Below are 14,039 nucleotides of genomic sequence, written 5' to 3'. Positions count from 1 at the left end.
AACTACTGTTGGCTTTTTCTTTGGAGTGATAAAATTTCTGATGTTCCAAAGGTTTTGTGAAATGTTGATGAAACAGATCATGAACTGGCAGAAAAATGAAGTATAATAGAACTCCATCTCCATACAGCATTGGGCTACCACTGTAAGGCATGGTCCCACCTCTCCCCATCCCCATGTTTTGGTCATCTTTGTACTAGTGCAGAAGCTCACTCAGCTGATCAGCAAGCTGGGGCGTGCAACCGATCCAGCTGAAAACTAATCCAGTGAAGAATGTAGATATCTCACACTGATCTTTTCCTTCATGCAACTCAGGACACCAGTACCAGCGCTAGGAGCCAAAGGGAACTCTGTGGGAGCGAGCACCACCTCCCCTTCGGGCAGCAGCCTCTACTACGCCAGCTTAAAGAGGTCACAGAAGTGCAGCCTGCGAGAGAAGCGTTTCTGGACGGTGCTATGTATTTTAACACAAAGCATATCAGGGCTAAACCTGACCATCAGGCCACAGGAATTCTGAAGTTTACTGCTGTCCCAAAAAGGGCAGTAAGCCTTTACGCATTAAACACACCTCTGAAACACCGAGGAAAAGTCCTGTCATTAAAGACGGCTATAAAATTTAAGGATTGACCTTTTAAGTTGCTGAAAATAAGTACTATGGAAAAAATTCAGCACTAAGGAAGATAGACAGCATGCAGACAGCTCTAAAAGCTACTCATACTGTGCTGAACAAATTACGAGACTTCAAATAAAAACAAACTGCATACATCTTTAACTGAACCGTCTCGTTTCTGTGAAAGTGTTTTTCTTCACAGAGGTATAAATGAATCAAAACATTTCAAAAGAGTTTGACAAAAACATTTGCAAGGAAAGTTTAAAGCAGACATATAAAAACACCCTGCACTTTGGTAATGAAATCAAGATGTTAACCAAGACTTCTGAAATGTAGTGCTAGTTTGTTCAAGCTACAATAACTAAGAAAAGCTTGCTCATTTTTAAGGAGCATATTTTTGATTTACGTCTTGACAGAAGGAAGCATACAAAAGGATACCTTGCTCATCCAAATCATTAAAAGTTGGTAAAAAATTAAAATATCCTTTATATTCCACTATATTATCTACTCATTGAGGTGACATTAGTTTTCTTTCTTTCCTTTTTAAAGGAATAATTAGAATTAATCATGCTATTAACAACAGCTCTGCTATTATCATCTGTATGATTTCAAACATTGCACACTTCAGTGTTCTCTCCAGTAAAACAAAATTACTGACAATCTTAAAAAGTAAAGTACATATTCATGTAAAAATGTTTCTAAAAAAATTTACTAGCGGTGATAGCAAGATTTTAGGAATAACTGTCTTTTAAGTCCATAATGGTTTGAATCAGGAAGACGGAAGTTGTGGAAGGAAGGAGAGGAAGTCAATCTGTGCTCCCTACAGCATTATATCCTTAAGTACCTTTTCAAAATGCCCCTATAGCTTAGGATCTTTCAAGTGCCTGCATCACTTCTGAAAATGGGACTTCAGAGAGGCTCATTTCAGCCTGTGGACCAAACCTCCCCAGGTTCCCTCTTTGCTCAGTAGGGAGAAGCTGGCTCCTCTTGAGGGGGGTTCAGAACACAAGTACAACATGAAGTTCTCATTTTTCTCCCACAGCGCAGCCCAAATACTATAGCTCAATGCTATAATCATTCCCAAGATAACTTCAGTCCTTCACTGAAGCATTTCTTGGATATTTTTGTGACATTGTAAAATCTGTACTTACAGTAACTAAGAACGATGGATACAGCATTCTGAAAAATAATGAAAAATCAAACCCCACCCAAGTATGAGACTAAGCAACACTGGATGAAATTGCATGCAATAAAGTAAAGGACCTGAAGAAAAACTGAAATGTAGTAAAATAATTTAAGTCTTGCCCAAGAGTTAAAGGAATATGATAAATGCAGCATTCCAGAAAAGTGGAAATTAACAAGAAAGAAACATTAAAAGTAGAAATGAGAAAGCAAGTAAGTCACAGAAAAAGGTTTAAAAAACCCCAGATATAGAAAGACTGAGATGATTAGACAACCATATTGATAGAAAACCCATGATAAAAAACCTGATCTTTCTCTTTAGCTTAAGAATTTTTTCTGCTCCTTTTATATCAGGCACCTGTATAGTAGGATTACATGTAATATGCTACCAAAATCAGCAGTACAAACAAAAATTTCTGAAAAGGATCATACAAATATCAGGAGAAAATAGATTAGAAATACTGAATTAAAAGACAGGATGGATTCACTAAACACAACCAAGAACCCAGTCTATTTTTAGCTTGCTAGTATTTTAAAATACATACAGTAAGATACAAATCAATACCCTGTGGCTGCTTATCAGTACCTCTTACATTGCCAAAAAAACCTTTCCTAGTTCTTGAAATACTTCTAGAAAAACAAAGCTTTTCTGCATTAACAAAGGATGACAATCTACGTGCAATGACTGTACTCCTAATGACCCTGTGCTTTGCTTTGCAAACAAGCTATTGTCTCTCACAGGCTGTTCACTGAATGCAATTTAGAAGCAGAATGAATAATGTACTAGATCTAAGTCTTACATAAGTAAGTTTGACATAGAAAAATACTAATTCCAGTCAACTCCTCGACTTCCTGTTCTCAACAGGGTGCCCTCATAGGTGTATGCTAGCTAGTAGCTATACTAGAACCGACTACTCGGCTGTACTTATATGGTCAGTTTCCCCATACATACAAAGCCCTGTGAATAATATTAGACATTTATAAGTATTACACATATGTGCAACAATTACAATGGATATTTCAACAAGGCCAGTTGGGTATAATCTCCATTACACAAAAAACGTCAAATGGAAAACATTATCTGGCATCGCAACATAACAAAAATACACTTCACTGAAATATGGAGATAGGAGCTCTCTTGGGCAGTGGAAACCATGGACATAATAGAAGAGGCATGACTAGTCTTTGCGCCAAGATGCCAGTTTTTCTTTTGACACTCTCTAGCACTTGAGCTCTAATTTGGCATTCGCAGTGGTCTGAGAGGAAATCATTCCTCCCACATTAAAGTAAAAGATCATTAGCCATTGCTGGCAGAGGAGACGAGCTGGAATATGAGAGAAAACAAAAAGGGAATTTGACAGCTCCATTGTCTGGCTAAACGTATTCACTATCTTTTTGCTTTTCTTTCGGTCTGCATGATACATCTGTCTTTGCATCTCTTCACCAAATCAAAATTAAGCAGTCTTTCTGGGAATTTATGCCTTTCAGCATTTATTCCCTACTTCTACATACCACAGATGCTGCATTATAGACCTCTTCGCCCGTGCTAAGCTTGAGCACCCCCTTCTCAAGCTGTTTGTCAAGCCCCTCCACGCTAATCATGTGTGTGCGACAGACAACACATGCAGAACCATAGCCCTAATAATATTATTTGTTTACCTACCGTGTTCAAAATCAAAAGTAAGCCTCAGCAAAGAAAGATAATTTCATATTTTTGACTCAATGGCTGAATGGACTTCTATTTCCTGCCACTACCCTTGCAATTGTATTTCAGCTTTCGTGAGCCATGAGTTCAAGCCAAAGTAGAGGGGGGAAAAAAATTGTACCAGTCTATTTGAAAGATGAACGATACATGTTAAATCATCAGGAACCTACGTTTTTGCAGTAACATCCACGAACTGCCCTGGGCGGAAGTGAGCAGCATACAAAGGAGTACCTTTAAAAGAAGAGGAGAGATCATGTTCAACTAAGTGCTGAAATCCTCAAACCACTACCCAGTCATTACCATCCAGGGTAGATTACAGTCACAGGAAAGGAAACAAAACTTTGTTTTTATTCACATATTATTTCTTCTTCTTTATAAACCTCACTGACTAAAATAGGTGCTTGGTAGTTACTACTTAAGCACACTTCTCAGTTCCTAGCCCAATTTCAGATAAGTAGGAAGGAAGGGTTGGGGCTTTACGCAGACATGTTGCACTTCAGACACAGAAAGAGACAAAGCCCAAAATGCTTTATTAGTTAAGACTCACAATAAACAAACTTGGCAAGAACACAGAACATGCTCCACTTATAACTACTAGCCCTTCACAAGGTGGAGGGTTTTTTTAAAAAAACAAAAACAAAAACCAAAACCCAAAACACTTCCTATAAAAATTGCGTTAAGAATAAGAAAAAAGTTTTGCAATGCTTCCTCTTTGTTAAGACGCGGTGTTTCCAAACTAAAGACTGTGGCAGAAGTACAGCTTCATCCACCGGGGAATTACCTATACACCAGCCTTTAGCAGAAGTAGTGCTACCGTTGATCAGTGACATCACTCACCTGACTGCAATTACATTAATTCCCCTAAGTGCTTGTAGGATCAAAGTTTTAATTTTACTTAAAGATCTATTTTGTCTTCAGCAATTTTTTTTCATCCAAGTGCAATATTGTTTTATTAGCAGCTTTAAAAAAAACCAGAATTGATAACTTAGTTCATTATAAATTAACTTTAATCTGAAGATCCATGCAGCTGCATCTTTAACAGAGTTTCCAGCCTGTTTTAAGTCAATTAAAAAAAATAAATTTTAATTGCTTCATGTCTACACTCATTTTCATGCTGTTTTCAAATCTGTATGAATGCAAACTGAAATGACATAAACCTCTCCTAAGTCTCAAGCATAAAAATCCTCCTATTATTTCATGTTATATTTATATGATCCATACACACCTGGGATAAGATGCCTGTCAACTGACAGAAAATCATGTATATGAAGGATGTTATGTACAAAATACACACACTACAAAATCAGTTTATTGAAAACTTGCAGTTCTGCTTTATCTCAAGTTTTTGCTTCTATTTATCAGTCCAGACTTCCTCACGTCAGATTTGATTTTTATCAGTTACCGCGCTGTCTTAAAAAGGTCTTGCAAAAACCTTGTCAATGGCAAATAAAGATGTAATACATTAGAATTTCCTACCCTACATAATTCTTGGGAAAATACTTACAACTGTCAAAAAGCACACAATGAAAGCAACCTAAATACACTAGCTAATAAAACCTTAAAAACATAAAACTTTTCATTAAATTTCCAGATTTCTAATACTGATTTTCAGTGAGAACGTTTGTTATAACATGTTTTAATGTGTTTTGCTTTGCAAGCTGCCAGAAAAAATGCCATATATGACAGCCATCAGTCCTACTTCTGAATGTAGCGAGAAGAAACAAACCTCAAACTGTTATTTTAGGCTCCTGAGAAACATTACCACAAAATTCTCGGTGCCCCTCTCGTAAGGATATTCAGAGAACTTCCTGTAAATGCATTCATATTGATTCCCAACAAGTGAGTCAATGTTACAGACATTTATTTCTTAATTCAATGTTCATATTGGCTAGTTTGGATCAGACTTGTTTTCTAATCAACAGAAACATAATATCCAGGAAAAAGGAAAAATCCAACTTCTCATCACACAGAAAAGACTATTTTATAGTTTTCCCTAAGAAAAAAGTTTGTTTGTGCTCAATGACAAAGAAATAAGAATTCAGCAATTTCCATACAAAACAAAAAAGAAATACACGTCATAACTTGGTTTAGGTCTACAAGCGGCAGACATTAAATGATTATGCATATAACATTCAGTAGCTCAAAAAGATTACCTGGTTTAATTATGGCATCATCTGTTACATTAAATATTGTAACTTTCTGCTTCCGTGGTACTCCAGCTTCTTTAAAAATTTCCATTGCAGACTCTGATTTCTGAAACGAAGAGCAACCATAAAAAAAGAAGTGATCTTAAAATACCCAAGGATCAACCTAGTACAGAAAGTGATTACAGGCTGTCAACACCACTGAGAAAAACAGATATATCATACTACATTTTTATCTTGAGACTAGCATTTTAACTGTATATAAAATTAATTTAAAACTCCTGTGTCTGCATTTTATTTTCTGTCAACTTGTTACCCTACAGCTACATCATATAAACAAGAGATATATGAAGATTTTTAAGATCAGAAAAGGGAAATCAATCATTTAGAATGTATATAAAATATATTACTGCTTTTTCATGACTTTCAAAGATTTTTGTAGTAATTTAAAAGCATTTTCTCTTTTTCAAAGCTTCTAATGACTTAGTTCCACACCACCGTAAATATAATTTATTTGATTTAACTAACAAAAGCAGAGAAATAAAGCCTGGTCTTGCAGAAACTTCTAGAAATGCTTAACTTCCCACGGAAGAGGATCTAGAGTCTCTGGACAAAAAAAGAAAAATGAAGAACAGCAAGTTTATGATTCATGTATTTTTAAGATATACCAAGTACACTCAGTGTCAAAGCACTGCTGACTTATTAAAGAAGGACTCTTCTTTTTAGAGGAGTCTGACAAAAGTACTTAAAATTGTTCTCAGCTGTTTTAAACAAGAAAACTCACAGAATAGCTGACCACTGAGATGATACAAGTAATGGAAACAGTGATGCAGGAAAACTGTGGCCATAGGAAAAAAGCAATGCAGCTGATTTTTCTTCAAACGAATTCTCCTAGAAAGCAATTTAAGCATCTGACAATACTGTCACACTTGGATAGTCACATCTCTGAGGTTCACTTCTCAAAAGTTCTGTGCAGTTCTCTCTCTCTCAAAAATAATTTTGTGTATTTTAAGACAAATAATGTTAGTAACTTTAAAATCGCTACTTAGCTTAGTTTGAAAATCTGCATGTTTAAAAGTGTTAGAACAAAGGAAGTTTTGTCAAGAATAAGGGAGCAAGACGATGAGGATCTCTGACTTAGACACAAAACAGAAATCTTAACTTTATGAATCTGTCCTTATTTGAGGAGAAAGCGTAAATACAAAGTCTTTGAGAGTTAAAAGTTTTTTTGAGTGTTTGTTAATTTGACTTCATAGCACAAAACGCTTCAAATACCTTTATTTAAAAAAAAAAAAAGTCATCAACTAAATACAAAATCTCCCCTAAGACCACAAAAATTTGAAGCATCAATGGAGTATAACTGTATTAAACTGTAGTACCTTATGTAGGAATTAAAAATAAAGAAATACCCTTTCTACTAAATGCCTGCATATCGATCCTTTATTTCCACTGCTATGTAAAACTGCTGCCTTAGATGACAGCAAGGGGAGCTCTGTGCTCAGCATGGGTGCCTGGAAAGAGCTACCACGGCTAAAGAAAAGCATAGTGAAGTCAGAGGGTAAAAATCACTTACATCTCAAGAGTCCTACTATAGCCTTGCACTGTTCTACTTCAACAACAAGTTTTCTTCAAACAGTCAAGTCAAAGAGACATATTTCTACAAACAAAACACTGCAGTCTTTACAAAGCCTTCCTAAAAAGCAATACTGAAGAGAACATTGAGTGAATTCTCAGATGTTCTTTTTTTTAAAAAAACAAACAATATCCTCCAGTATTATACGAAAATGATCGATATGCCCTCACTTAAGGGAAGCACATAAAGTATTTTTGACAAAAAATTGTTAGAACACTGACAGAATTGTACTTTTGAGAATAATTTTGCATTTAAAAAATCATGAAAAATCTGTTCACTTGTAATAGACTGACATACATCAAGTTAAAAAGGCAAAAAAAAATCTTGCTAAAAATGCAATACCCCTTATCATTTTTTTTAAGCAATTTGACACTCAAAAGAAATACATAAAACTCTTTGTTAGTACAATTACTGAGGGAATCATTAGATTAAATTCATGAAAAATCAGTAGCTCTGAGGAATCTGAGGAAGACAGATGTTCCTATGAGGAACTAACAGAAGATAAACTGCTTATGCTCATACAATACAGTATCATTCAGCCTTCTTTTAATTCTCACTTTCAGACACTTCAGAGAGAAAAGAAACACGTAAAAAGACTGATAAACATAGGAGAGCAATGATTCAAACCCGCAGCTAAACCACAGAAAAACATCATTTGTTAGTTCCTTAACAAGTAAAATTGTTCAGAATTGGCATGCCAAATTTGTTCTTAGAAATTATCTAGTTTATACAATGATGATGATGATAACAACAGCAATAATAGCAATACAGAGCTCAGTCTCAGGCCAGGTCCTCACCACAGACTGGTCTAAGGATATTTAATGAATTTCTTTATTAAAATGAGTCTACGTTCAACCAAATTAATGGGAACTAACTTGGAAGAAGTTATGTCCACGAGAGTCTTTAACATAACTCCAACTACTAAAAAATCCTTGAGTTGACTTTTTAGGTAGTTTGGCTTTGAAGAAATTTTCTTAATTCACAAGAGCTGCTTAAATAGAAATTTTCTATATACTTCCTTGCTTCCTGCACATTTTTACCCTGACAACATATTGAATCACTTTCATTTTTATGAAAAGATCAGCTGTAAGGAGTCTAATGTGCACAATACAACTTGAAAATCATTATTCACATGATTCTTGCATGTCTTAAACCAAGATAACAGGAAGAAAAAACACAGTTGTAATTTCTCCAGGAAAAATGTCACACCTGGAAAGTGGAAATGGACTAAAGTGACAGGATAGGCACCTGAAAAGTACAAGCAATGATGGTGAAACATGGCATAAATCCACTGAATAAAAGAAAGATACCTTAAAATATAAACCTGTTCAAAATCAGTAGAATATACGGTAAAAGCCAACAGATTTATCAAATGAAAAAAGCTCTTTCTTCCCTCACTGGAAAAACAAGATTAATTTTGAGGCTCTGGGACAACCTTTTGTTTGCAAAAGGGAAATATATGCCCTCAAAAAGACACAATCACCAACTGAGATAATCTGCTTAGTAATCACGAGTTCTATTTTTCTTTACTTGCCTAAATCAAACAAACGAATGTCAGGATGCTGCAAGAAATGAAAAGTGATATTTTATAGAAATAATGGATCATAAAACTGCAATACTTTGAGGCAAAGCTTTGTTCCTGCCTTGATCTATAATTCAATTTTCCTCCTCAGGAATGACAGCTCTGCTAGACAACCTTAGCCACTGAAGGTGGCTGGGAATTCCACATCAGGATTTGGGGTGTCTAAACAAGTGAGTGGCTTTGATATTGCTGTTGATGAGCTATAATCATGAAGCTGAAAATTTAAGTCTGAAACTTATGGATCAGTAAAACTATATGCAAATTAAACAATCTCAACAGACTTGTGGAAAAATTACAACTATGGAGGAGCAAGCTAGAGAACAAAGTCTTCTAAACAACCGAGGAAGCTGGATAAGTTTACAACAGGCCATTAATGCGTGTATCTTGCAGTCCTGGTCTTGTATTGTATCTCCACAGACATGGTGAACACACGTGTTTCTACATTGCTAATGGCCCTTCAGACCCTTTCATCATCATGCACACCAAAGCAACTTCCTAAACCCACAGCTTTCCTAGAGAATCAAGAGGCAAAACTTGAACTTCAAAAAGTTCTTCTTGCTATTCTCTTATCCAAGAACTGACACTAGCATTAGGAAATAAGCAAGGGTGGATGTGACAAAAGATCAGTTCCAAAGCATGCGTGTCTGCCAATTAATCTTTAGAGAAGTCTACCTGTGCTACTTTTGTACTGTAATCACAACAGAAAAACACCCAAAGTGGTTCACTTACAGAAAAAGGAGATGCGTTTTTGCCTCCAACAAGTAGCTTAGATGTTTTTCCACCTGACTCTTCCTTTGAAATGTATTTTAAAACATGGCAATCTTGCACCTTAAGAAAAGTAAAATAGTGTTTATTTGAGTATTAGCAGATGTGTAAGCTTTGAGACCATAGTAAGAGAGTATCAAAACAAGTGAAACAAAGTCAGTCTCTGTTTTCATTTTTATCTATATAACAGGAGATACAGCCTACAAGTAGGGGAGTGTGTTACCTTTTTACCATAGACATTCTTTTTCCAATCAATTAAAGGCTTATTTTAGAAAAAAAATATTAGTAGAATGCAAACTATATTTTCATAAATGCCCTAGAAATTGAATAAACTTTTATAGCCATCTTTTCCCTACTGTATGCAGCAGCAAAGCATGCCCGTAAGAGCCCACATTTTAGACTCTGGCTCCTTTGCCCTGTAAACCCAATATCCTTCACAGCCCCGCTTGATCATATGGCAGCAACAGGTCAGTGAAACAGCTTCATCACAGTAGTATCTGCCAGAGAATAAGCAGCAGCAGCTTCAGGGCTACAAAGGCTCAGTTACCAAGGTGAAACTAATCCCAGAGTGGCTGCTGCAGGTGGCAAAAAAAAAAAAAAAAGTGAAGTGGGGTAGTTAACACCAGCTTTATGCTGCCTCTCATCTCCCCTCACCTAGGTAATACCACACACAGTTCCGCAGCACTCGAATAACTGAGGCAGAAGGCACACCGCTCCTAGAAAGTTTAGGATATAAACAGAATAGGCACAGTGTACTATGCAGGGCTGAAAGAAATCTTTCCTTTCGTTAGGGATTTCCTACTCTGTACAAGTGGAAAGTTTCACTTTTGCCTGAAACTTCTGGTTAACGATCTGAATACGGTATAGGAGATTAAATTAATTATGATTTATTTCACCTTAAGTAGTGTGACAGCATGTTTTTTTCCTGACTTGGTCCATATTGGCATCATTCCCAGTTTTACTGCAACAACACCAACTCTGATGGAATCTGTAGATCAAAACAGAATACGGATGCAACTCCACACTTAGTATTTGAAAGAGCCCATCTCATAACTTGCAAAGTCTCATTAACTCAGACCTTTCCTAAGGACTTGAGGAACGAGAGAAAACATCGCTGACTCCCTGCAGATCGGCTGGGAATAACCTGTTCACTGTTTTTAATTCCATTAGCAGTAAAGTTCTCTTTGTTCCAATTGTGTTTGATAGAACATGAAAAACAGTTCCCCATTAAGTTCAGAACAACCAACGCTTCACACTGGTTTTTTTTTGAAAATACAACACTCATGTAGTTAGTTTCACTAGAGCCAAACTAACTATTGAAAAGTTTAACTGCAGTAGGTTCCTCCCACCCTGACCTCTGCATGTTTTTGTCACTATAACTGTACAGCAAAGGCAACCTGTCAAATCTGGCTCCTGACAGTCCATGCTGTGAAAAACAGAACACTTAAGATGAAGAATAAATGCTTTAAAGTTTGAAAAATGCTCTTTGTTCCAGTTTCCACTGTCATACCCGAGGATCTTGCCATGGATTTGCAGACTCTGTTGTTTGCTGTCAAATGATGTGACCCTTTTGAAGACTCAAAACCTTTATCTTGTGTTCTAGTCCGTAAGACATTTGACATTAGGAAAAGGTTCTTCACGGAGAGGGTGGTCAGTCACTGGAACGGACTCCCCAGGGAAGTGGTCACGGCACCAAGCCCATTAGAGCTCAATGAGCGTCTGGACAACGGTCTTAGTCATACGGTTTAATGTTAGGTAGTCCTGCGAAGAGCAGGGTGTTGGACTCGGGGATCCTTATGGGTCCCCGCCAACCTGAGATGATTCTATGAATCACTGAATAGAAGTGGGATGTATTATATGCTACAGTTTTTCTTCAGGGTCCAGCAATATTTACAGGAACATTTTCAAGTTCATATACTTTATATTCTAGGGAGTCTTTTTTGATTAATTTGTAGTTTATTATCTTGTCCTTGTGCAGCAATGGGACCGGCCAAGCGCTGATTTGGACTAAAACCTAAGTTTTTACAACGTTCTTAACACCTTGTAATATTTTAAATGCTTTTTAGAGAATTACATTTACTGCTATACTAGGAGATATGTTGGATGATTGAGGTAAAAGCAAAAAGGACACAATCCTGATGTTACTGAATGCAACAACACAACAACAATAATTCCAGTATGAGTTTGGTATTTCAGAAGAGATACTTTCTCACCTGGTTTCCACTCGTTCAGTGGCCATGGCTCATCCTTCAGAGGGCACAGCTTGCTAGCTGTCTGAGCTTTGTATTCCTCCGCAGTTATCTTCTTGAGGAACTGGACATTCTCTTCAGAAAGATGCTCGTGCCACCACGTTGTACTGTTAACATGCCTGATTACAAAGCCCAGCTGTCCCCTTTCCAGTAATGAGAAAAAGTTTTAAGTGTCTTATCAGTTCAAATAATGTCTCATAACATGTATGTTCGTAATGTAATACATACTACATAATTATATCATTACATTAAACAGTCAAAAAGACCAAAATTATACTAGCAAGCTATTCAACCACCATCACTTAAACTGGCCACCCCTGACCAACACCACCTAATTATTTGTAATGCTCTCATCTAACTTTTAAGGTATTCTAAAACACACCAAAGGGGGGCAAGCAACGACAAATCAAATAACCACTCCTTCTGTGATAAAAAAAGCTAGATTCGTGAGTGAAGAGATAGCAGTGGGTGTTGTTTACTTTAACTTTAGCAAGGCTTTCAACACGATCTCCTGTGGCATCCTTCTATCCGCGCTGGGATGTTATGGCACGGATGGCAGGGCTATCAGATGAGCAAAAACCTGGCTGGATCATCAGGCTGAGAGTCATGGTTAATGGTTTGCGCTCTACCAGAAGGCCAGTTACAAGCAGAGTTCCTCAAGAGTCTATCTGGGAACTTGGCCTGTTTAATATCTTTATCAGCAACCTGTAAGAGGGGATGAGCGCACCCTTCTTAAGTTTGCAAATAAAACTGAAGGGAGCAGTTGACAGTGCTCAAGGGCGTCCCTCTGCCAGTCAGAGGGACAGGCCAATAACGAACCTGATGAAATTCATAAAGGAGAGATGCAAAGTCCCACACCTGGGATGGAATAACTTCCTGCAAGGGCACAGGCACTGACCTCAGCAGAGCTGCTCCCCAGCCAGCCAAAGAACCTGGGAGTCCTGGGGTGCAAAAAGGTAAGAAGGGAGCCAGCAGGCTCCTGGCAGCAAAGAAGGTTGACAGCAGCCTGGGCTGCATCAACAGAAGCACAGTCAGGAGATCAAGGGAAGCAGTTATCACCCCTTCTTCAGCACTCCAAGTAGACCACATCTGCAATACTAAATTCAGTTTTGGGTCCCCAGAACAACAGGGACGTTTATAGACGAGCAAGTACAGCAATGGTACACAAAAATACAGGGGCTGGAGCACTTGCCCTGCAAGGAGGATTGATGTAACTGGGCTTGTTTAGTCTGGAGAAGAGAAGGCTTAGGGGGAACCTGCAGCAGCCTTCTAATACCTATGAGAAGGTTACTGAAAAAAACAGAGCCATGCCATGTTTACTGAGGTGCATGCCAGGAGAATGAGAGAATTGGTATAAACTGAAAGAGCAGGTTCTGATTTGACGTAAGGAAAAAATGTCCAGCCTGAGGACAGTCAAACTGGAACAAGGGCCCAGAGTCACTGTGCCGCCTCTGTCCTTGGAGACTCTCAAGGCCCAACCAGACAAAGCCGTGAACAACGTGGTCTAACCTCAGAGCTGGCCACACTGTAAGCAGGTTAGACTAGAAACTCCCTGAGCTCCCTTCCAGCCCCCACAACTCTCTGATTTTACATTCACTGCTAAACACCTCACTGCACTGCCATAATTCTTGTGAGGGCTAAGGAAAGCTTGAATACGCCTCAATCCTCTGCAAGTACAATGAAACAGATAACAATACAGTTAGTGAACGCACGTGACTAGCTGTAGCAGCTGGCCAAGGCAACTCAAAACACAGCAGGTCAAGTCACTCAGAATGAAGCAAAGACAGTGCCCCAGTAGTAAACCGGGGCCCAACCACCTTTGCGCATTCAAACTTCCCGGGCGCTGCCAACAGCCTGCACCCAGAGGCCTCTCCAAACGGTGGAGACCAGAGGCGCCGCCAAGGGTAAGGGGCCGCCGAGCCCCTCATCTCGGAGCTGCGACAGGGGCCGGGTCCCCCTCTGCCCCGCTCTTCCCGGCCCTCCCGCCGCGCCTCTCCCCGCAGCAGCCCCTTCCCCTCCCAGCCCTTCCGCTACCTGTCGCCGGAAGCCGCCGCCCAGAGCGGCCTCCCCGGCGCTGCCGCCCGCAGCCGGCTCCCCAGCCGGCACAGCAGCCCCCAGCCCGCCATGCCACGACCGTTGGCGGAGCATCCGCCGGCTTCCGGCGCCGCCTGG

The 14,039-nt window shown here is 38.7% G+C and overlaps 1 protein-coding gene across 5 annotated transcripts in view; it reads right to left on the bottom strand.

The window, feature by feature from the left end:
* The window catches only part of MRPL3 (mitochondrial ribosomal protein L3), a 31,683-nt gene extending 17,644 nt beyond the window's left edge, over positions 1-14,039 (bottom strand). Inside the window, exons 1-7 of one of the 5 annotated variants that reach the window (XM_075143267.1) lie at positions 12,687-13,876; positions 12,347-12,572; positions 11,832-12,010; positions 10,515-10,606; positions 9,583-9,681; positions 5,648-5,747; positions 3,665-3,725 (exon numbers count right to left, since the gene is read on the bottom strand). In XM_075143267.1, coding sequence (XP_074999368.1) covers positions 3,665-3,725; positions 5,648-5,747; positions 9,583-9,681; positions 10,515-10,606; positions 11,832-12,010; positions 12,347-12,387 — 572 coding nt within the window. In that variant the 5' untranslated portion in view covers positions 12,388-12,572; positions 12,687-13,876. Of the gene's footprint in view, positions 1-3,664; positions 3,726-5,647; positions 5,748-9,582; positions 9,682-10,514; positions 10,607-11,831; positions 12,011-12,346; positions 12,655-12,686; positions 13,877-13,901 lie in introns of those variants that run through there. The other 4 variants (XM_075143264.1, XM_075143269.1, XM_075143268.1 and 1 more) reach the window with 4 other exon arrangements.

The sequence above is a fragment of the Calonectris borealis genome, chromosome 2 (genome assembly GCF_964195595.1).
Source record: "Calonectris borealis chromosome 2, bCalBor7.hap1.2, whole genome shotgun sequence".
NCBI classification, from domain to species: domain Eukaryota; kingdom Metazoa; phylum Chordata; class Aves; order Procellariiformes; family Procellariidae; genus Calonectris; species Calonectris borealis.
Note: the sequence above shows the minus strand (reverse complement) of the source record. Positions and strands in the feature narration are given on the sequence as shown.